The sequence below is a fragment of the Orycteropus afer genome, unplaced genomic scaffold (genome assembly GCF_000298275.1).
Source record: "Orycteropus afer afer isolate SDZICR_OR568_19922 unplaced genomic scaffold, OryAfe1.0 scaffold00103, whole genome shotgun sequence".
NCBI lineage: Eukaryota > Metazoa > Chordata > Mammalia > Tubulidentata > Orycteropodidae > Orycteropus > Orycteropus afer.
The window spans coordinates 7563873-7589720 of record NW_006921690.1 but is presented as its reverse complement, the minus strand read 5'-3'; the positions used below and the strand labels follow the sequence as shown (position 1 = coordinate 7589720).

The window sequence follows — 25848 nt, the reverse complement described above, 5'->3', positions numbered from 1 at the left end:
GCCAGACTTCGTCTCACCTATTTTGGTCATGTTGTCAGAAGGGACCATTCCCTGGAGAAGGATGTCATGCTTGGTAGGGTGGAGGGTCGACGAAAGAGGAGGAGGCCTTCAACGAGCTGGATTGATACGGTGGCTGCAATGATGGGCTCAAGTATAGCAGGGATTGTGGGGCTGGCGCGGGATCGGAAAGTGTTTCATTCTGCTGTGCATAGGGTCGCTATGAGTCGGAAACGACTCGACGGCACTTAACAACAACAAAATAACAATACAAGTTTTTTGTTTTTTTTTTTAAAGAGTGGAGGTTGTGGTAAAAGGCAATAGGAAGAAGATTTGTGGATTTAATTAAAATACCACTAGCCAGTAGGGTGGCTACATTGCCGAAGAGAAATAGGGGAAGGGGTAGAGACACATGGGAATGAATAGTCCTGAAGTCAAAGAAAAAAGCAAACATAGATTCAGAAACTATTCTGTCAAAGGAACCTCATTTGGACTGAATTAATTTACACATCAATTTACGCTCCAGGACACTGTTCTAAACAATAGAGTCATCACCCAGCAACTGGAGTTTAATAGGTGTGGTCTTGGAAAGACAGGAAGAGCGAGAGCCCTAACAATACCACTCTTTTCCCAGGGTGACTTGGTCAAATCCAAAGCTATGAGTCTTAGGAGCAACATTAGAGGCTTAAACTGTCTTAAGGGTACAGTGGAAGGATATACATCACTAAAATAATTCAGCCAGTCACTAAACAAATAAACAAGCAAATAATAATCCCTGGAGAAGAGGAGGATTAATACCCAGAGTTGTAAAAATGTTAGGTAAAAACTGTTAGGTGCCGCACACTTCGTTCTGACTCATAGTGATCCTATGTACAACAGAACAAACACAACCCAGTCCTGTGCCTTCCTCAGTCTTTGCTATATTTAAGCCCACTGTTGCAGCCATTGTGTCAATTCGTCTTCTCCTTTTCCACTGATCCTCTCTCTTATGAAGCATAAAGTCCTTTCTCCGGGGACTGGTAACACACCCTGACTATATGAGACAGTCTCACCACCCTCACTTCCACGGAGCACTCTGGCTATACTTCTTCCAACACAGATTTGTATAATCTTCTGGCAGATCATGGTATACTCAATATTCTTCACAGACACTGTATTTCTAAGGCATCAATTATTTTTTGGTCTTCCTTTTTCATTGTCCAGTTTTCATATGCTGGGCTTTCACTCAGCTCCTAGGGCATTCTGAACTCAGACTTAAAGCGTCCAAAATTGTAAAGAGAATAAAATAAAATTGTCAGAGAATAAACTCCTGTTTGTTCAAGCCATCCCATTTGTGGTATATTCCTGTCAGAGTGGCACTAGGTAACCAAAAGACTTTCAGAAAGCAAAGTTTTGTCATCTGCATATTGGTGTTGTTAATGAGTCTTCCTCCAATCCTGATCCCAGGTTCTTCTCACACAGTCCAGCTTCTCAGATTATTTGCTCAGCATACAGATTGAATAATTATGGTGAAAGGGTACAATCCTGATATATACCTTTATTGATTTTAAACCATGCAAGTTAAGGCATTTGATTGCTAGCCAGAAGGCTGACAGTTCACATCCACCAGCCACTCCTCAGAAGGAAGACTGGACGATCTACTTCTGTAGTGATTCCTACTTGAGGGCAGTGAGTTTTTGAGAGTTTACCCTTGCTCTGTTTGAAAGACTGACTCCTGGTCTGTGTACAGCTTCTGCATAAACAAAATTAAGTATTCTGTAACATCAATGCTTCACAATTTTATCCATAATTTGTTATGATTTACACAGTTGAAAGTCTTTATCCAGTCAGTAAAACACAGGTAAACGTGTTTCTAGAATTCTCGGCTTTCAGCCAATATCCATCTGACATAAGCAATGATTTCCCTTGTTCCATGTCCTCTTCTGAAACCTATTTTTGGCAGTTCCCTGTCAATGTACATTACTGAATTATCTTCAAAAAATTTTTACTGACATGTGATATTAATGACATTTTTGATAATTTCCACATTCTCTTGGAACATTTTTCTTTGTAGTGGGCAAAATAAGGATTCTTTTCCAGTCAGTTGGCCAGGTCTTCTAAATTTCTTGGCCTAGACAAGTGAGCACTTTCAGTGTTACACCTGTTTGCAACTGTTGCATCTGCATTTGTTTAAACATTTCAATTGGTATTCTGTCAATTTCTGGAACCTTGTTTTTCATGTATGCCTTCAGTGCAGCTTGGACTTCTTCCTTCATTACCATCAGTTCATGATCGCATAATGCCTCCTGAAATGATGGAATATCAACCAATTCTTTGTGGTACAATGACTGTGCATTCTTTCTATCTTTTTTTAATGGTTATTATGTCATTAAAATTTTTCCCACAGAATCCTTCAGCATTGCAACTTGAAGCTTGAGTTTTTTCTTCAGTTCTTTCCATCTGAGAAATGCCAAGTGTGTTCTTCCCTTTTGGTTTTCTAACTCCGGGGATTTGCATAATTTGTTATAATACTCTAATGTGTCTTCTTGAGCCACCCTTTGAAATCTTCTGTTCAGCTCTTTACTTCGTAATTTCTTCCATTTGCTTTAGTTATTTAGTTACATTTTCAAAAAAATTATGAGACATGGAAAGAAACAGCAAAGTATGACTCATACACTGGGGGAAGGAGGCAGACAAAGAAAACTTCTGTGAGAGCAACCAGATGTCTAATATAGCCAGAAAATAATCAAATTAGCCATTAATATGTCCAAAGGGGAAAAAAATGATTAAAGAATTGATAAGAATAATAATTGAAATAAAATTCAATGGAAGGACTGCACAGTACATTTGAACTGGCAAAATAAAGAGTTGTTCATAAAGTTTACGTTCTACATCCTAGTAAGCAGCATCTGGGATCTTAAAAGCTGGCTAGCAACCCTTTAAGATGTAAGTATTGGTCTCTACTCATCTGGAGCAAAAGAGAAAGAAGAAAAGCAAAGATTCAAAGAAGAATCTAGTCAACAGAACTAACTGCCTGCATGAAACACAGCCTCATCTAACCTGAGACCAAAAGAACTAGGTGGTGTCCTGCTACTACTACTGACTGTTTTGACAAAGACACAATAGATGGTCTGGAGAGAATAGGAGAAAACTGTAGAACAAAAGTCAAATTCTCCAAAAAAATCCCAAGACTTACTAGACCAGAAGATACTACAAGAATCCCAAAAGTATCACCCTGAGATACCCTTTAAACTTTGAACTGAAACCATTCCCAAAGGTCACCTTTCAGGTAAATAACATACTGGCTTATAAAATAATACCATCCATACTGTGCTCCTTTTAAAAAAATCACCTATATGAGACAAAATGTTCAACATTTATCCTAAAGCAAAGATGAAGTCAGTGGGGGGTAGGGGTGAGTGGCAGAGAAGCTAGCTTAATGGAAATGGAACAATCAGAATGGAATTAATGAGAAAGTCCACACAATGTGGAAAATTTAACCAATGTCACTGAACAATATGTACAGAAATTGTTAAATGGGAACATCATAATTTGTTGTGTAAACTTTCACCAAAAACACAGTATTAAAAAAAAGAATTCACAAATTCAAAGATAGGTCAATAGAGATTGTTGTTGTTGTTGTTGTTGTTGTTGTGTGCCATCGAGTCAGACCCGACTTATAGCGACCTCTCCTTGGGTTTCCGAGAGTATCACTACAGAAGTAGATTGTCAAACCTTCCTTCCGAGGAGTGGCTGGTGGATTTGAACCGCCAGCCTTCTAGTTAGCAGTCAAGTGCCTTAGGCACTATGCTACCAGAACTCAGAAGAGAGAGAAAAAAGAATGAAGAAAAATGAACACAGGCTCAGAAAAATGTAAACATCTTTGTTCTGGTTACCTAGTGTCACTCTTGACAAGAAAATACCACATATGGGATGCTTGAACAAACAGGAGTTTATTCTCTTATAGTTTGGGAGGCTAGAAGTTCTGAGTTCAAAGTCAGGCTCTAGGGACTGTGTGAAAGCCCTTCAACCTTGGGCTTCAGCTCTGCTTCTTGCTCCCAGCCCACTGAAGCTAGAGGCATCTCTTCACTCAGGCAGCTACTAGTTGCTGAGGCTAATAAGCCCAAGGTCGACAACTAATATGGCACAGTCCCGATGTTACCAAACAACATGGCAAGCCATTGATTCAAATCCATTCGAAGTCCTAGGATTGGCAGAGCATGGCAGGCTGCTGAACAACGATACGGCTACATGCAGGGTTCAAGCGTGCCATAAGCCAGAGACCATTCCCAAAGCTGTTTCTTATATACGGGAAGCAGACCATATCCCTAAAGCAGTTACTCAGCTGCTCCATTACATTCCACCCTGGAGTTCGTTACCAATACACCATGAGGAATAACTATATTCAGCTGCCCAATTACTCAACCAGGTCCAGCCAAGCTGACACAAAAGCATAACCACCACAATCATTAAGAGCCCAACACACATGGAATGGGAATACCAGAAGGAGAGACAGAAAGAAAGATGTACAGAAAATATATAAAAAACTAATGGCTGAAAATCCCCAAATTTATTGAAAAAAATAACCCATACATCCAGGAAGCTCAATAAACTTCAAGTAGGATAAATGCAAAGGTGACCACAAACAGACAAATCATAGCCAAAAATGCTAAAAATCAAAGGCAAGAAGAAAACTTGGAAAGCAGAAAGAGAAAAATGATTCATCACTTACAAGGGAACCCCAGTAAGATTAACATCTTATTTCTCAGCAGAAAACATGGGATTAAGAAGACAGTGGAATAATAGATGCAAAGTGCTCAACAAAAAACAGTTGACCAAGATTCCAACATTGTGCAAAACTATCTTTCAAAAATGAAGTTAAAAGAAAGACTTTCCCAGGTAGACAAAACTGACAGATTCATTTTGTTAGCAAATCCACCATATAAGAAGTTCTTAAGGATAAAAGCAAGTGACCTCAGATGATAATTCAAATCCATATGAAAAAACAAAGAGCATGATAAAGGTAATTACGTACTTATAAAAGATAGTATACAGGTAGATTTTCTCTAAACTTATTTAAAAAACAATTGGATTATACATGTACACACACACACATATAGTATTTATCATTGGGCCTATAACATATAGAAATATATGTTAATAAATTTGCCAATAAGAGCACATAAGAGATGAGTAAAAGCAAAGCTGTACTGGGCTACGGAAATGTCCACAGATGATAAAGTAATAATTATAACAATGGATTATTTGATTTGTAACATTAATAGATGAATGTATATAGCAATAATATCAAAAGAAGTGCAGAAAGGGAATACAGCAATATAGGAAAAAGTTTCTATATATCACTGGAATTTCTGTTACCTGTCCTTCATGTTGGCCCCTGACTCATGGTGCCTCATGAACAACGGAATAAAACTTGGTTCTGTACCATCCTCATGATTGATGGATCCAGACCACTGTGATCCATAAAATTTTCAGTGGCTTATTTTTTGGAAGTAAATTGCCAAGTATTTCTTCCTAGTCTATCTGAGTGTAGAAGCTCCCTTGAAACCACACCATAGCAACATGCAAACCTTCAACAACAAACACGTAGTGGATGTGCTTGAGGTGGGTGCACTGGCTGGGAGTCAAACCAATTCTAGCACTGAACTACCAATGCCCCCATCACTGGATTTCAGTTAATATAAATCTGAATTTGATTCTGATAAGTTAAGATGTATATCATAAACCCTAGAAAAGTACTAGAAAATTAACTCAAAAGTATAATTTAAAAAAAACTATAAAGAAATTTAATGATATATTAAAAAAGTATTCAATTAATATAAAATATCAAAGGAGGAATAGATTTTAAAAAAAAAAGACTGAGACATGTAGAAAACAAAAAGTAAAATGGCACACATGTTTATCCAACTATATCAATAATAACATTAAATGTAAATGGATTAAAATTCAATCAAAACGCAGAGATTGTCATACTGAAGAAAAATCATAATCAATTATAATGTGTTCATAGGAAACACATTTTAGATTCAAGGATATAAATGTATTAAAAAGAAAAGGGGTAGGAAAAGATACATCATTCGAACAGTGACCACAGAAATCTAAAGTGGCTATAATAGTATCAGGCAAAATAGACTTTAAAAAAAATGTTACTAAAGATAAAGAGGGTCATTTCATAATGATAGAAAGTTCAAGCAACCAGGTGATATAACAATTATAAACATATATATACCTAATAACAGAACAGCAAAATATAGGAAGCAAAAAGTGACAGAAATGAAGGGAGAAACAGGCAATTCAACAATATTTGGAGACATTAACATCTTATTTTCAATAATGAATGAAACAACCAAAAAAAATATCAGAAAGAAAATAAAGCACTTGAACACACTATAAATCAACTAGACCTAACAGATTTATAAAATATTCCACTCAACAACCAAATATAAATTCTTCTCAAGTGCACATGGAACATTCTCCAGAATAGATCATATGTAGGCCATAAAGCAAATCTCAATCGATTTAAAAGAATACAAATAATATAAAGTATATTCTCTAACCACCAGGAAATGAAATTGGAAATTAATAGCAGTAAAATTAATTTGGGAAATTTTCAAATATGTGTACATTTAAAAATTCCTAAATAATCAGCGGGTCAAAAAAGAAACCAAAAGGGTAGGCAGAGAATAAGATGAATAAAAATGAAGACACAACAGACCAAACTTACAGCATGAAGCTACAGTGGTGCTTAGAGGGAAGTGTAGTCATAAATGCCTATATTATGAAAAAAGAAAGAGCCTACAACAATAACTTAATCTTTCACCTAAAGACACTTGAAAAATAAGAACCAACTAAACCTAAAGCAAGGAGAAGGAAAGAAATAATAAGATTGGAGGGGAAATTAATGAAACAGAGAACAGAAAAACCATAGAGAAAATTAATGAAACCAAAAGCTGGTTCTTTGATAAGATCAACAAAATTGACAAACCTTTAGCAAGACTGAGCCAGGATATGAGAAAATTCAAATTATTAGAGTCGAGAAATGAAAGACGGGACATTGCTACCGACCTTACAGAAACAGAAAGGATAATAAAGGAAGTTTATAGGAGCTCTAGGAGCTCTGGTAGCATAGTGCCTAAGGCACTTGACTGCTAACCAGAAGGCTGGCGGTTCAAACCCACCAGCCACTCCTCAGAAGGAAGGTTGGGAAATCCTACTTCTGTAGTGATACTGCCTCGGAAACCCAAGGAGGGGTCACTATGAGTCGGGGCCGACTCAACGGCACATAACAACAACAACAACATAGGAGCTCTGGTGGCCTAGTGTCTAAGGCATTCAATTGCTAACCAGAAGGCTGGTGGTTCAAACCCTCCAGCCATTTCTCAGAAGGAAGATTGGGTAATTTACTTCCATAGAGATATCACCTTGGAAACCTAAGGAGGGGTCACTATGAGCTGGATTCCACTCAGTGGCAGAGAGTTTGGTTTTTTGGTATGAACAAATGTCAGCCAACAGATTAAATAACTTCCTTAAAACAGATACATTCCTAGAAATATACAAACTACCAAAACTGATTCAAAAAGAAATAGATAATCAGAATACAACTAAAAGAAGTGAAGAGATTAAAGTAATCATGAAAAACTACACACAAAGAAAAACACAGACCCAGAAAGGCTTTACTGCAAGTTCTACCAACAATTAAGGAAAAACTAATACTAGATCTTCACAAACTATTCAAAAAAAAAGACAAGGGAGCAACACTTACAATTCATTCTGAGTCCCATATTACTCTAAGACCAAAAGCAGACAAGAAAACTTCAAACCAGTATCTCTTATTAATGTAGATGCAAAAATCTTCAATAAAATACTAGTAAACTGTATCTGGCAACATATAAAATAAATTACAAGTTTCCCCCATATCTCAAAGTAGAGTTTTCCTTTGAAATCATTCATAATATGAAATGGCGTAAAGCAAAGAAGCAATTTTTACCATTAATTTATATGGAAAAAATTTTTTAACTTTCCCAGATCCAAAAAATAACCTACCAAATCATACCAAATAACACATAAAATCTAAAATAACACTAACATATACTATAAACAGAAATGATAAATACACAAGCCTACATAAAGTAGGAATAACACATGTGCAAGGCAGTTCCTGGGCGACCTAGGATGAGCACTGCCCCTTTAACAGCTTGCTACCAAACAGATGCTGAACACAATAGTTTCCCTTTTTGCCTTTTATTGTAAAAGCAAAAATATTCTTCAGTTGTTTTTGTTGGTTAGCAAAATTAGGTCTAATGTAGGTCTTGCATAAAAGCAAAGTGGTATAAAGTGAACTTTCAAAGAGGGGTACCTGTGTACAGTCAGTTTGGAAAACAGCCTGGAAGCTCTTCAATTAAACACACACACACACACACACACACAAAAAAAAAAAAAAAAACCCACAGCCTCATAGCTACTGCCATAGAGTTTCCAAGGCTGTAAATCTTTATGGATGCAGACTGCCTCATCTTTCTCCTGTGGTGGTAGGTTTGAACCGCTGACCTTTTGGTTAGCAGTCCAATGCCTTAACAACAGTGCCACTAGAGCTCCTTCTGTAGTACCATAAATTAAAAAAACAAGCCAAATTCACTGCCATCAAGTTGATTCCAACCCACAGACACCCCCACTGGGTTTCCAAGGCTAGAAATCTTTACAGACACAGACTGCTCCATCTTTCTTCTGCGGAGCAGCTCGTGGGTTCAAACCACTGACCTCTGGTTAGCAGCCAAGTGCTTTATCCACTATGCCACCAGAGCACCTTCTTTAGTACCAAAGGACCCAGAAAATCCTAGGATTGGTCCTAGGTATATACCCAAGAGAAATGAAAACACACTCACACAAAAACTTGTACACAAATATTTACAGCAATATTACTGATAATAGCCAAAAGGTGGAAACAATTCAATGCCTATCAACAGAAGAATGCTGTGGTACAGTAAATTACTCAGTATGGTCCGTGTAGCCATGTTTGTAACTCCCACCAAATTACTGTGTTGTTGTTGTTGTTGTTGTTATGTGCTGTGGAGTCTGACCTGACTCACAGCGACTCCTCCTTGGGTTTCCAAGGTGGTGTCACTACGGAAGTAGATTGCCCAACCTTCCTTCTGAGGAGTGGCTGGTGGGTTTGAACCACCAGCCTTCTGGTTGGCAGTCAAGTGCCTTAGGCACTATGCTACCAGAGCTCCCCCACCAGGCTATATGGCCTCTCAATTAAAATGAAAGAAATTTGGTGGAAACTATAAAATAGGTATCTGAGAGTACAGAGTCACACGGGAAAGTGAAATACTGAACTGAGGTTAAAACCATTTGATGAGATCAAGCAGAGTGAACACTACATGCTGAAAAGGAAATAGCGATGCTTCCACCCTTAGACGTTACTAGGACTAGGTCTTCAATGCTAACACCCTGATTTATTTAGAGCTAACCATCAAAGTAGACTTAAAGTGATTTCAGAATTTCCAAGCTCCAAATAAAAGAACCATTTGATTGTACAGGCCTGGAATTCCTTTGAAAAGAAGAAGAAACATTTTATTTCATAAACAGGAAATATAAAGGTCAATGTTGGTTGAAACCACTAAGTTTATAGAAATGTATTCATTCTTAAAATATAAGCAGCCAATCAGAGAAGCAATTTATATAATTTTATATCATTAATTTATATAAGATGAAGAGCAGAGATAAAGAATGCATTAGCATTTAAAGAAAAATTCACACTAAGAAAAGGTGAGTAGAAAGAAAGAGACAGAGAAGCAGAAGACAAATTTCAACATCATAGCTTTGCTACATTTAGCTTAGACAAGACAAGCACAACAGACTTTTGACATTCCTGAGACCTGAGTGATTTCTCTAATTCAAGAATATCTATACAAAATACATTTTCCTTACATAATGATATAAATAACTAAAAATATCTATGTCCATTTCCGACCCTGAATGGAAGTTATTGTGACAAGCAGAGAACAGCAAAGACTCATGAAGACATGGATGCTGAGTGGTGTACTCTGCTCAACAGCTAAATGATTCACTCTCACATAGCAGCCTTGCCATCAGAGTAATTCAAACTCCTGCCATTTAAAAATTACCTCCAGGGCTTCTAATGAATTGCTGAAATCTATAATGCTAAATCTACTGTAAGCCTTGCAGAAAAGGAATGTTTTATTTTCTAAGACTACAAATTCAAGGAGCTCTGATTCCCGTAATCTATGAAGATTTTATTTAAACCTATTTATTTTGTTAGAAAGTTTCATTCTCAGAGGAATATAATTGCCATCACTTTAAGATTTAAAGCAGTGAATACTGCTTTAAATTAGAATCAAAATAACCTGGGAATAATATTCAAATTACAAATCCCCAGGTTCCCCCTACAGACTAATGCTTTCAATCTCTGGGAGCAGGGCTCCAGAACCTGTATTTTTTCTAATCTCCTATGAAGGATGTCCATTAAGGTCTCTGTGCTGTCAATTGAGACCAATGAAACATATTCAACCTTTTCAGAAACTTGAGAAAATGTAATCATTTATTATATTAAAACTGAATGCTAACTTTCTATAATTTTATAAATTTTCATTACCAAACAAACTTTATAATGGTAATATTTCAATTTTTTAAATTAACCCAATATTTTCTAAAGTTTAGTTTTCCTACATATTCAATATTTTAAAAATCATTTTATATTTATAAAACACAAGCAGTTGTTAATACAATCAAGTGCCAATCAGTATAATCAACTTTCAAACAGTGAAATACCATAACCTCCCAAGTTCATCCCCTAATAATCACCCAACTGCTACGCTCCTTCCATCTATTTCAGAATAATATATAGTAAGTTGTCAGCTGCCATAGTCAGCCTCAACTCATGATCACCCCATGTACAAATGAACAAAACACTGCCTGGTCCTTCGCCATCACCATGATTTGTTGCAAATTGTACCATTGTGATTCATAGGGTTCTCATTGGCTGATTTTTGGAAATAAGTCTCCAGGCCTTTCTTCCTAGTTCGTCTTGGTATGGAAGTTCCACTGAAACCTGTTCAACATCACAGCAGTGCACAAGCCTGCACTGATAGACAGGTGGTGGCTGTGCAGGAGGTACACTGGTTAGGAGTTGGACCACGTCTTCGACGGAAGGCAAGAATTCTACCAATGAATCTCCAAGGCCTCCCTTAGAGAGCTATTAAGTCATAAACTACACACACACAAAAGTTTCTCATCCTAAATAATCAGGAAGTCCTATGATTCCCATCCTGCTCTTGTTACACCTGACTTATAATTCTTCATTACTTCTATTTCTTAACATTTGTCTCACTTTATATCCCATTTGCTTATCCCCAAAAATATCCCTCTTAACTTTTATTGACATCATTATGAGACAGCTGTGTAGCAAATTAACTTAGTATTATATAGCTTTTCAAGGTGAGCCAGAGTTCTCACAATTTATCAATAAAGTTTTAAGTTAAGTAACCTATATCTATCTGAAAAGAATGCGTAGCATTAAGAAGAACTTATATGTTTATGTTGAATTTAATTAAGGTAATAGTTTATTGGAACTTTCTACAGTAAATAATCTCTAATCAAGTAAGAATGATGCCTAGGGTGGAAGAGGAAAAATATTAACTCCTAAGAGCTAATAATTCTCAAGAACCATTCAGTAAATAGTTGAACAGAAAGCAAAAAAGTAAATAGCAACCACCCTTAACAAAAGCTTTGAGACAAATTTTGCTTTGAAAGGAAAGCTACTTTTAAAAAACAATTATAACATTATTTCCTATCATAAAAAGATATATTGAGATAATAAACTGTCTGGTTAAATTACCTACAAACCAAATATTTTAGTTTTAAAATACAATGACTATATTATAGTAAGAAAAAGATTTCAGACCATTTATTTCATAGATAGCTATTTTTTATTGTGAAAGAATTTTAAATAAACAGTTTTTTCAAGAATTGAAAATACAAATAGAAAGTTAAAGAAGTCTTAATTTAATTCAGTAGAAATAATGTTAAGCTTTCTCATGTATTCATTTAAACTTTAAAATGTAGCAATAAATGAAGAAATATATTTTGGAATACAATAACCTGGAACCAGTTAAACCAAAACTCATTAATAAAAGTAATAAGTTTGTTAGGCAGTTTTAAGGAAAGAACTTTATATAAATTTGTTATATTTATTGATTTTCTATTAAAGATTTATAAGGATAAAAAAAAAATGTACTATATGTAAACAGAGGCTACCAGTAAGTCAGTGTGTCATCACATGTAAAATGGATGGTTGGGTTTTAATCTTAAAATTAAAAAAAAATTTCCGTCACTTATTTGTAGTTAAGATTTTAAAGTTTAAGGTTTTACAATCTATTTCTTAAAAGTATAAAGTTACTACATCACAAAGTAAGATGAAAAATCAAGTTCTACAGATAAATATTTTAAAATTAAGTATGCTAGGATCATAATACTGACAACACTAATTATCTTTTCTAGTCTTGGCAGTTACGTTGCATAACTGTTTGGGTGACTGATGGGATAATTTCACTTCATTTTCTCTCAGTTTATTCTGGACCATATAAGAGAAGAATATTAAAATAATTATCACCTCTAAACAAAGTACTTGATAAAGTTTTTAGCTGGAATAAAATGCTAAAAAAAATAATAATAATCTTCATTGACTAATGCATTGGTTGTACAGCAAAGAACTAAGTCCCCATCTCCTAAGGAAAACCTGAAAAAGAATCACTGGTTTTAAAAATAAGTCACTTGGTACTAATGTTACCATTTTAGAACTTTTGCATAGTAAGAGACATATTTCTACAAAGAGCTTTTTCATCAGCAGTTTGACCTAGCATTACTTTAATTATCAAAAATATAAGTATCTATATATTTGTAGATTATTAAGTATTTTAGCTCTCTAACAAAGCTTCTTCAACTGGAATTGAAGCAACTATAAACAGGTAAAATGTAAAAGAAAACAAATCATTTAAATTCCTTATATCTATAGACACTTTGATTTAATGATGATGGCCTTATATCCAAAAGAACAAAAAAGCATTTAAATTAATTTTAATCACAAACATGAATCTTTACCAACAGTAAATACTTTACATCACTCACTCTTAACTGGTAATTAAAGTATAAAACAGACATGGCCAACCCACTTTTTCATTTGAGCAGTTAGTAACTTTTAAATTTTACACAGTTTATATAGTTTACATAAGTCTTACATAATTTATAAGTTTTACACAACTTATAATAAAGCTACATACTATAAATAATAAAAGAGCATATTGTTTGCCTTGATCACCTTTTTTTGTTGTTGTTGTTGTTTATAAAATTAATCACAGTTAGCAGGGTAGAAATCACTTTGAGCTTCATGAATGACATCCAAGAGATGGGAAAGGATTAGTTCTCAGTTGCTGCCAGTTATAGCGCCAGGTGGCTTTTTCTGCAGTGAAGGTGTTACCGATAATCCCATTACACTGGTACTAAATCTTGCAGACATCAAAATTATCACCAAGGTTCCTTTTCATCCCATCCTTTCCAAATGACTGGAAGTCGCTTCACCTGAAAGAAGTCAAATCCACATGCAGCTGCTGTTTTAGCAGGCAGCAAACTCCCTGAGAATGCCAGTCGTGATTCAATTTTGCTGTGCTGGTGGCCCCCTATTCCCTGTCCAATAATACATCTGTTAAAAAATCCTACAGCTACAAATCAAGTTTAATCCTACCAGGGACCTCATGTTGGTCTTGTCTTCCAAAAAGGCAGCAGGTTCTGCTGTCTATCTCTGCTAGCGTCTGGGGAATACCCTTTAAATCCCAGCCCTACTTAGAAGAATAAGCTAAGGATCACAAAACATGACCTCAAAAACCCTGATATGACTATATTCTGACCCAGAGGCATTCATTCTAGGTGAAGATTAGAACTTTGCATAATAAGATTACACAGCAAGTGAATGATATCAAGGGACTATCCATATGCAGCCGCCTGGTTTTCCATAGACAAACTGTGCTCAGCAATATGCAGTGCAGACGAAAAAGAGCTTGGTCTTTCTAGCTGAAATAAAATAGATTCACATAAATTAGTTGGCCATTTCCAGATTCCTAAATCCCCTATTACATCTTTTATTGACAGCTCCTGTGAGGATAGCACAAATGTTATTCCTTTTTATTCTGTGCTTCTGTAACAATCATGCTCTATAATTGAAATGTACATAGATTATGTCTAGAAATTAACATCTTGTTTGCTGTCATCTTGGATTACAATTGACTGTGTACATAATAAAATTAGGAAATCAATGGATGGATTTATGATATCCAAGAAACTAGAGTTATTGTTTAAAGGACAGTTTAACATTTTGTGCCAACACTTTAAATGCAGAAGACACGGAGAAGTCAATAAAAATTTGAGTAAGAGAATACAATAGGCATCAGCCAATATTTACATAAAAGTTAAAGTTACATAAAAATAAGGTCATTTCCCTCAAAATTTAGAAAATGTGAAAAATTCAGAGATCTCACAAACATAAAGGAGCTCTGGTAGTACAAGGGTTAAGTGCTTGGCTGCTAACCAAAAGGTCGGAGGTTCAAATCCATAAACTGCTCTGCTAGAGAAAGATGTGGCAGTCTATTTCTGCCCAGATTTACAGCCTTGGAAACCCTATGGGGCAGTTTTACTCTGCCCTACAGGGTTGCTATGAGTTGCAATCACCTCGATGGCAATAGGTTTGGTTTTGGTTCACAAACATAAGATTTTCTCTGTAAACTATACTTTCAAGAGAAAGGCAATTACATATGAGAAGAAGGTATGTCTCTACTTTTTATAAAGTAGGTACAATTGCAACATTTTATACAAACTATCTTGATCATTTTATAACTATATTTTAAAATATTTGAATCAATACTAATCGTGATTCAAAATTTTATATTTCTTAACTGTGTTTTAAAAGCATTTATCAACGAAGTACTCTTTCCTTATATATGAATATATACAGAATATTTAAAATCATAGAATCATAGATATATTTAGAAAATAATACTTTGTTCAAGTTTTTATTTCCAAGAAGTTTATAGCTATACTAGCTCTAAGCAAACTTAAGCACATGGATATTCCTTGGTTACCTTGACTACGCTACTACTAGAAAACTAATGAGGAATACAAAAAACATATTTTTGTGATAATATTTATATGTAATGCTTTAGAAATGTACTGTTCAATAGGCCACTAGGAATATGTGGCCACTGAACACTTGAAATGTAGTTAGTCCAACTGAGATGAGCTATATGTGTAAAATATGCACTAGATTTTGAAGACTTAGAACAAGTAAAATATTTTATTAATTTTTTATGGATTACATGTGTAAATGATACCATTTTGGAAATTATTGGGTTAAATGAAATATGTATTATGACTCACATAATTGTATTGCACAGCACTACTTCAGTAGAGCACACATTTTCAATAATACATTCCTAAGTTAACTGAAGTTGTACAATGAATGAAAATACAGAGGAATACTATGGAAGATTAAACATTCCAGTGTCAAATCTGATAGGTTAGTAAAGAAAGTGTAAAATACTGTGTTCTTGGCCTCTATTTCATCTTTTTAGCTTAAGGGTGGTAGTGGGAGAAGAGGGAACTTGTCGAATTGTTGACCATCACATACTTAAAATATATACATATATCGTTTTATAGTAACAAAAATGTTTTGATTCAGAAATATATATATTTAAAAATCACATCTTGGACAACATCCTAAGACTAATGAGGTTTGTGTGTTACCCCTCATTGAGCTCAACACCTAGCAGCTTCAGAAAACATGTTTGGATCTAATAGTCCACGATTTTTTTCTACAGTGCTGTATAACTGCTGACATTCAAACTCATAAAGCAAATGACAAAATCTATAGAGATTTGAAGCATTCAGTATATTTTGTAACTTTTAGCAAAATAAAAGAGATCAATTTTATAACAAATTACTATTAAGCTGCTCTTTCATTAGTCTTTTCTTCATATCTATCAAAAAAAGGTAAAAATCCAAAAATCCTTAATAAAAAGTATGTTACAAGGGTAAAGAAAGCTGCAAAGGGTTAAAATATAAATACAAACTAACTTAATTTGAGAAATTTATTATGAGTTATGTAGTATTACCACAGACAGCTGATATTGTACAATTAAAAAACAAAGCATATCTTTATCACATATTAGAATACTATTTCAAACAATTGTATTTAACTTATTTGAAAGTTGCTTTTTCATAATTACTCTTTTATAATGATACTCCAACACACTAAGACTAAAGATAAATTTGAGTATCAATAAATAAGATGGATAAAATTTAAATAAATAGCGATGCCACTTTTTCCTAGCTTTTTAAAATTATATAATTTCTTTCCTTTTCTGGTTACCAGTTTCTTACATACACACACACAAAAAATTAAAGCAAAACAAAATAACACAAAAAGAAAACTTTCTAACCATCAATACATGAGTGCAATGATATTCAGTCTAAGTTAATCCCCTGACATCCAAATTCATGAATAAAAATTCATCAGTTTTAAATACACTGAGCCTATTAAGCAAGAACAAAAGCATATGCACAAAAGAGCTTTTAATATATTTCAAAGCCCACAAGAGCCATGGTCTCATTAAAATTATAAATTACACAAACATGGAATGAAGATTCAAACTGCAGTGCAGCTAAGCAGATTACAGAAAACCCCGCGTTCCATATGATAACACACCATGGCCCTCCCAGATGGGGGCTTGGAACAAAAAGGCCATCACCACAGCTAGGGAAAACCTCCTTGTGATCTCTGGTTTCTGTTCAGCAGATGACAGCCAAATAATATGTTGATTATTCTGTTTGTGCTGCTAAGCTTGTAAGATGGAATAAAAGCGATATGATCTATTGTGAACCCAATGCTAATGTGTTGCTCCACTCATAAATAATATACTGAATTTATTTTGAAACTATCTTTTATCTGAATTTCAGATTTTAAATGCGTGAATTAAAATAAAAGACAGGATAAAATATTTAATCTGATGCTTTAAACTAAAAAATGTAGTTGACAAGTGAAAAATTTCTAAGTGCTTATTGAAGAGTCAAGTACAATCACCTTTCTTCAATTTCAGTACAGTGATCAGAGACAAATACATTTTCAAATAGGCAATTACTCTCATTATGAAATATAAATGTAAAATTAATAATATAATAATCACCAAGTTAATAATATATATTACTGATGGGAAAAAATTAAAATGCCAGGGTATATAAAAACACTTTTCTGCAAGATGTAAATAATAGTACATAATGCTAACATACAGCAAAAACGTTACCAAACACTAAAATGGATAGCTAAAGAACATACACATGTCCTTAACTCACACACAAATGGATGACAAGAAATCCTACTTAAAATCAAAAATAATTTAAGAGGTTTATAAAAATAAATTTTTTAAATATAATAGCTAATATTTTCTATTACTTTGGTGACAAAAGTTAAAACTAATGTTTTCCACAATTAATACAAGTGTATATTTGAATATCCTAAGATTTAACAGAGTGAACTATGCCCAAATGAGGTAACTGGAATTGTGTCTATGACTACTTTATAAAACTTTATATTTCATGGAAAAATATTTTATGAATACTAATATTGTTAAAAACACTAAAAATCATAACATTTATTTTCATACTTGGGAAATTTCTCCCTGAAAAATTTAGCAGAATCTCCTTAAAAACAAACAAGAAGTACCTAAAAGGTTACAGGTAAGGTAAACATGGATAAACAGTTTCCTTAACAGGGTATTTGTAGGAAGTACATAATTATGGTCATTAACCTAAAGCCACCTCCTTTTTTTCTACCTCTAGATATAGATTCTTGAGTCCAAAAAGTACAGCAAAATTGCCTAATATGAAAAGACAGTCTAAGATTGCAAATCTAAAAGTAAAACAGTAACACTGTTAGAGAGAAACAAACATTTTCACCCACGGAACAGGCGAATTATTTCTTATTATTATTTCTTAAAACAAGACACAAAAATAGCTAAACATAAATGAAGAATTAGCCTATGCAAAATCACCAAATTCTGTTCCTCAAAAGCACAATTAAGGGTACAAGGGTACAAAGACAATCATCAGAGTGGCAAATATTTGTAACATCTATATACAATAAATACATATAGTAATACTGCCTCAGAAACCCAAGGAGGGGTCGCTATGAGTCGGGGCCAACTTGACGGCACATAACAACAACAACAAAATATACAATAAAAGGAGCTTTACTGGCACAATGGGTAAGTGCGTGACACAGGTTGGAGGTTCGAACCCACCAGAGGCTCTGCAGGACAAAAGACCCAGTGATGAGTTCTCGTAAAGATTTCAGCCTAGGAAACCCTATGGGCAGTTTTACTCTGTCCTCTGGTGGCATAGTGCCTACGGCATTTGACTACTAACCAGAAAGCTGGTGGTTCAAACCCACCAGCCACTCCTCGGAAGGAAGGTTGGGCAATCTACTTCTGTAGTGATACCGCCTCGGAAACCCAAGTAGAGGTCGCTATGAGTCGGATCCAACTTGACAACAATGAGTTTTGAGATAGGTTCTCTATAAGTCAGAATTGACTCCATGGCAGTGAGTTTGGTTTGGTTTATAGGGTCACTATGAGCTGGAATCAACTAAATGGCACACAACAACATATACAATAAAGGATTCATATTATGAATACATACAGAACTCACAAATCAATATGAAAAAGGCACAAGTGTGCAAAAGAGGGAAAAGGCACTTCATAAAAGGAAATATCCAAACAGCCAATGAACATATGAAAAGGTGGTACACTTCATTGACCGTCAAGGAGCTATATATTAAAACTTTATGGTTTACTTCTTTATACCCTCCTTAGAAAAAGAAAAATATGAGGAAAAAATGTCAAGTGTTAGTGAAAACACAAAGCAACTAGAACTGTCATATACTATTAAGTGTAAACTGGTTTAATCATTTTAGAAAACTGTTTGACAGAATCAGTTAAAGCTGGACATATTTAAGATCCAGAAGCTTGCAAAGACAGATTAAGAAGAAAGGCCTGGCAATCTACTTCATAAAATCAGCCAATGAAAACCTTACGGCTCACAGTAGAACACTGATACAGTGCTGGAAGATGAGTCCCTCAGGTTGGAAGGCATAGTACAAGAAGGGACTTAAATACACCAACAATCATGAAGATGCCAAAAGACTGGGCAATGTTTCATTCTGTTATACATGAGGGTAGCATGAGTTGAAGCTCACTTGACAGCAGTTAACAGGAACAACAACAAATTCACTCCTAGATACATCTCCAAAAGGAACACACGCATATATGCATCAAAAGATATGTACTAGAATGTTTATAATAGTATTACATGGAAACCATCTAAATGTCCATCAATAGTAAAATAGATAAAAAATACTTGAGGTACATTCACATAATGGAATTCAGCAATGAAAAATTAACAAATGACAACTACATACAACATTGTGAATGTATCTAAAAGTATGCTAAGCAAAAGAAACAGATGTTGTTGCTGTTGTTGTTATGTGCCGTCGAGTCAGCCCTGACTCATAGCGACCCCTTCTTGGGTTTCTGAGGCAGTATCACTACAGAAGTAGGATTGCCCAACCTTCCTTCCAAGGAGTGGCTGGTGGGCTTGAACCGCCAGCCTTCTGGTTAGCAGTCAAGTGCCTTAGCCACTATGCTACCAGAGCTGTTGTTGTTAGGTGCCATCAAGTCAGTTCCAACTCATAGTGATCCTATGTAAAACAGAACAAAATGCTGCCCTATCCTGCACCATCCTCACAATCGTTACTATGTTTGTGCCCATTGTTGCAGCCACTGTGTCAGTCCATCCTGTTGAGGGTCTTCCTCTTTTTTCTGACTTTCTACTTTACCAGACATGATACACTTCTCCAGAGACTATGACCAAAGTACAAGAGACAAAATCTGGCCACTCTCACTTTCACTTCTAAGGAGTATTCTGGCTGTACCTCTTTCAAGACAGATACGTTCACTCTTCTGGCGGTCCATGGTATATTCAATATTTTTCACCAATAGCAGAATCCAAATGCATCAGTTCTTCTATTGTCTACCTTATTCATTGTCCAGCTTTCACATGAAGTATAAACAATACCAATTACATGCTATTAACAGGTTAACAGTCAGGGAGGCATATCACCAAACCAAATCCACTACCACCAAGTCAATTCCAACTCATAGCAGCCCTATGTTGTTGTTGTTACGTGCCGTGGAGTCAGACCCGACTCATAGTGACCCCTCCTTGGGTTTCCGAGGCAGTATCACTACAGAAGTAGATTGCCCAACCTTCCTTCCGAGGAGTGGCTGATGGGTTTGAACTGCCAGCCTTTCTGGTTAGCAGTCAAGTGCCTTAGGCACTACACTACCAGAGCAGCCCTATAGGACACTTGTCAAGTTTCCAAGGTTGTAAATCCTTATGGAAGCAGACTGCCTCATCTTTCTCCCATGGAGCGGCTGGCAGGTTCAAACCACTGACCTTTTGGTTAGCAGCTGAATGCCTTAACTACTATGCCACCAGAGCTCCTCAGGATAGTATAAGGAAAGGGAAATGGGGAGTATGAAGGTGTCTTCTAGAGTGCCAATGCTATTTTCCTTTATCTGGGTCCTGGTTACATGGGCATGTTCAGTTAGTGAAAAATTCATGGAGTCATCTACTTTTTCTTTCTCAAAGAGCCTTGAACTTTTCTGTATGTATATTATACTTAACTAAAAGGCCTTCTCTAAAAGCAGGAAGTTTTATATAAATATACAGATATGCAAAAGTTGCCAAAATCATTGTAATAAGAAATTCAGGAACAACTCATTATATATATAAAGGGGAAATCTGAGAGCTTTTAGAATTATCTATTGAATAATCAAATTTTCAATTCTGTAACTGAGACAAGTTTCTGAATTCCCACAAATGGAGGAGCATCAGTCATTGACCCCTCATCCTCCACCCAATTTTTGTGCCATAATTTCAGAGGTAGCTGACTTTGTTGTCTAGAGTTACTGCTGCTGCTATGTAAACAGAGCTTCTAAAACAGTCTTATTGTTGTTATATGCCAGGGAGTCGGACTGACTCATAGTGACCCCTCCTTGGGTTTCCCAGGTGGTATCACTATGGAAGAAGACTGCCCAACCTTCCTTCCAAAAACAGTCTTAGGATTGAAAATTTATCCTTGTGTGGAAAACTATAGTAGCACAGAAGATGAGACAGTATAAAGTACTGTCATTTTTCCCATTTGCCTTCAAATTTCACAAACCTTCATTCGTTAATCATGAAAGCTTATTCCTTAATAGGTATTCCTTGAAAACTTTTACTTTTTTAAAAAAAGTTAAAAAATATATAATTTACTACTTAAGTACTAATAACATCCTATTAAATAAAACTTCACAATAATCTGTTAATAAACTAAACTATTCATATTTCATATTAGCTCCCACTTATCTATTTTCCTTTCTTTTTATCCTAGAATTTGTACATGATTCACACTTTTTTTCATATTTAAAAACTGCTTTAAAAAGTCAGCTATAGAAGATCATCTAAAGATTATAGAATTCACATAGTCATTTAACAAATATTTATTAACTGCTTACTATCCATTAGGCATTGGGGATGATGAAGTAAAGATGGCTAATTTTATAGTAAATATAGTAGGCTCAACCCTTTCTCACGAGATTTACAAATAAGGTATTTTTTAACTAGTAACACAGCCAAAAATTTTAAAATAAAAATGATAAAAAGGGTATACAGTAAAAGTCCCTTCCTATCCACCCCATTTTTCTTCCCTAGCCCTACATAGGAAACCACTTTTCTTAGTTTACTGTGTATCTAGATTTTCTTTATCCAAATATAAAAATGTAAAATATATAAATATAAAATATATAAAATAATATATATGAAATATAAATATATATATGAATATATATTTTTATTCCCTTCTTCCTTTTACACAGAAAGTAGTTAAGTACACATTCTGTTCCAAATATGCAATTATTTATTTATTTTCCCCCCTGTGTGCTCTATTACATTCACGGATATATTTGCAGCACATATAAATACAAAGGTAGAGACATCCTCTGTCAAACCTATATATATTCATTCACCTCCTCACACCTGTTCAGCTTGAGTGTCTGTCTATGTATCCACTGGTAGATTATTGTTTTCACTATTAGTGCAAGATTGGGTATGTAATAGCATTTGCTTTTTAAAAATAACAGTGTATTTTGGAAACCTTTCCAAATCTGCACATCGAGAACATCCTCATTCTTCTATACAGGTGTAGAGTACTACACTATATAAACATAGTTTATTTAACCAGTACTCTACCAATAGATATTAGTGGTGTTTCCAATGTTATTGCTATGAGCTAAGCTCCATGGAAACTCTTGTATACATGGTATTCTGTGAATACATAAGTATAGATGGAATAATTTCCCAGAATTGGTACCACAACAAAAAGTAAATGCATTGGTCTCTTCCTAGAAATTATCAATTTGTCTTCCATAGGGGTTGTGTCATTTTATACTTTGGCCACAGATCTAGCTCGGAAGTATCCTTCTGGAAAAAGCAATTTCTCTCTTTTGGCCTCTAAAACATTCTCTTCACAAGGTATTTCTCAAAGAAGTTCTTCCTGCAATAAACTACACAAAGTTCTTTGTTTATTTTTCTCTAAATGCATATGTAAAATTTCTTGACTTATCAAGCTTCAAACCAGATGGATTTTCAAATTAAAAAATAAAAAATTCATACAGGAAATCATCATACTAATGTCATATCACAGCCTAGAGTGCTGGGATAACAACTATCTTTTTTCTTCCCAATATCTCCTGTGATCTAAAAACAAACGTACTACCTGTATCAGTTTTTTTTTTAAATTCATGTTTAGTAGTTTAAATTAGGTAAGAAGTCAAAGGCATTTCACTTTCAAATGTATGTTTCCTTCAAACATTTAAACATTTTCTTGAAATGATGTGTTACTTCTATAATATTTTCCTTTAATAAGCTATAATTTCAAAGATGATTTAATCTTTATGACTGCCATTTTCAATATGCAGTGTCCACTACTACATTAGATATTATGTTTATTTCAATGCCCAATTCTATTCTATCAAATATTTATTAGAATGCAACCACTTAGCCTATAAGACTTCCTATTTGAAGGACTCTTTAAATGTCTCCAGTTTCAATATGACTATAACTGTTTGGTAAGATAATAAAATGATCCATTTTATTCTTCAAAGAAAGGATACATCTGCATATGCAATCTCTGTTACATTCTAGTTACTCAAAAATCAGTTGTAAAATAATCTCAATACCCTGAAAGAAAGTGGCTAGCCCAGTTGCTGACCCTGAAGTAATTTTTAAAAAGTCACCTCACATCCTAAGCCCTCAGTCAGTAGATGGAACAGAACCATACTTACCCAGTCACCAAAGCAATGTATTATGTTAGGCAAAAGTTTTAAACTTAATATTAGAGTTGATAGACTATGCTAAGAGTAAAATATAAGATTTAGCTATGAATGGTAAAACAAAACAAAAACATATCCCAAGTAGCGCCACAGACATAAAAGCTTATTAGACTAGGGCAATTAAAGAGAAAACAGTTCCACATAGTACATAATTTTGTCAAGTGATTGATGTTCACAATAACAACCCCAAGCCAGCAAAACAAACAAATAAATCCTTAATTTATAATGTTTATTCTGTTCAAGAAAACAGGTAAGGAGATGTTGATTACTGAGCTGGTTTTTGAAGGGGACCCTTGGACATTTGAGGAATGGAAAACACTGAATTCAACTCTGCTCCTTAGGCTCAAGGAGCTTAAGGATACCACCCAGGTGCAAAAGTTTTCGACAGTTTTACAAGCATATCAACAGGTATTCTCTCACTTTTCCTGAAGGCTGAGCCGTGACACTGAAGTCCTCCCCACTTCCCACTGAAAAATAGTGGGAGGCCAGTACCCTGGGAAAGCAGCTCAGGGTCCATGATGATGACTACCTGTCCAGACTGTAAGATCCATGGGACAGGGACCTTGCCTCATTCCCCAGCACTCAACAATTTACCTGGCTCAATTAGGGGTCAATAACTGATGACAAAGATGACAGAGCTACTGGTGAAGACAGTGGTGATGATGCCTGGTGCTTGTTTAGCACATATACTGTACCAGGTCCTATCATAAGAAGTCTGCAGGAGGAGACAAGTTGGTTTCCTGCTAACACACTCTGTCCAAACTTTCTACAACAGAGACCTGGACAAACAAAGTGAAACAGACACAAGTAATGACCTTGGAATTCTGAGCATCTAAGAAGAAGATAAAGAATTAGATTGAGCACTAATAAGAAATGGAGACAGAGCAAGGTCAGTAACTGGGTACAGAAAATAAGATGGGAACAACCAAAGCATAGCATTTTAAACAGAGAGGCTAACGAGGAGGAAGAAAAATATTTTTTTTACGGAATCAACACAGTGATAAAGACACAATATAGACAGATCAGGAGGAATTCAAGCCATATTTACTGCACCAACCAGGTCACCCAGTGGACAAGCACTACTACCATCTCCTGCATCATTGGATCAATGACAGATGGTGGACAACACCTGCTCATCCCAAATACAGCTACTCTTCACAACAAACAGAGACATGCACCCACATTCCCAGTTATTCCACTAACATGGAGACAGCTAGGGAGTGTCTCAGTGCTGTCAAGCTAACAACCAAAGAAGTATATCTGTCCCACACATATGGGTGTATCAGAACAAAGCAAAACAAAAAACCAGGGTGAAACAAACAACACATAATTGACAAATAAAACAATTTCAAAATTGTTGTCTTAGAGGCAACAGACAACTTCAATTCAAACAAAGACAAGATAGTGGAAGCAAGTGACTAAAGATCTAGGAAGTCTCCCTGATGAAGAGCAGTAACAGAACTACCTGACAAGAAATTCAAAAGATTGTGTGTGTGTGTGTGTGTGTATACATACATACATACACACACATATATCCTTCCAAGAACTCAAGGAAACCAAAAACAGAAATAAAAGACAGACAACATACTTAAAGAACTCAGGAAAATCATACAATAGCAAAATAACAAAATGAATAGACAATGAGAAACATAGAAAAACAGCAATTAGAAAAACAGAAGATGACCTCTAAAATTACATATAGATAACACATTTTAAAGACAAAAGAGCGGAACTGAACCGGCTGAGGAATGCATTTCCTAGCTAGAAGACAATCCCTTAACAACAGTTTGTATGAGGAAAAATCAGAAAATAGAAGAAAACCTAAGAGTTCTATGGGATGATACCAAAAGAAACAGCAAATGTGTGATTGGATCCCAGAACAAAAGGCCAAACAAACAAACAAACAAAAAATCCCACAGAGAAAACTGTTGACTTCCTAGCAGATAACTTCCCCAATATCATGAAAGCTGAAAAGATGTCCATCCAACATGATCACACAGCATACAGGATACCCATATATAGAAATTAATACAGGACAGATCCCAAGAGAAAGTCACCATGACATATCAACCAAACTTTCCAAAACTAAAGAAAAAGAAAGACTCTTGACAGCAGCTTGGGAAAAACTTAATGTTTCCTACAAATGGCAACCAATAAGACCAGCTCTGATTTCTCAGCAGAAACCACACAGGCAAGAGATGACATATACAAAACCTCAAAGGAAAATAATTGCCAACCAAGAATTATATATCCAGCAAACCTGTCCCCCAAATATGATAGTGATATTAAGACATTCTCA

General features: G+C 35.1%; 1 protein-coding gene across 1 annotated transcript in view; it reads right to left on the bottom strand.

Moving 5' to 3' along the window:
* IMMP1L (inner mitochondrial membrane peptidase subunit 1) overlaps positions 1 to 13413 on the bottom strand; it is a 62064-nt gene extending 48651 nt beyond the window's left edge. The window contains exon 1 of the mRNA XM_007943296.2: positions 13343 to 13413. Within this exon, the coding sequence (XP_007941487.2) occupies positions 13343 to 13413 (71 nt within the window). The remainder of the gene's footprint in view (positions 1 to 13342) is intronic.
* Between the last annotated feature and the right edge of the window lie 12435 nt (positions 13414 to 25848).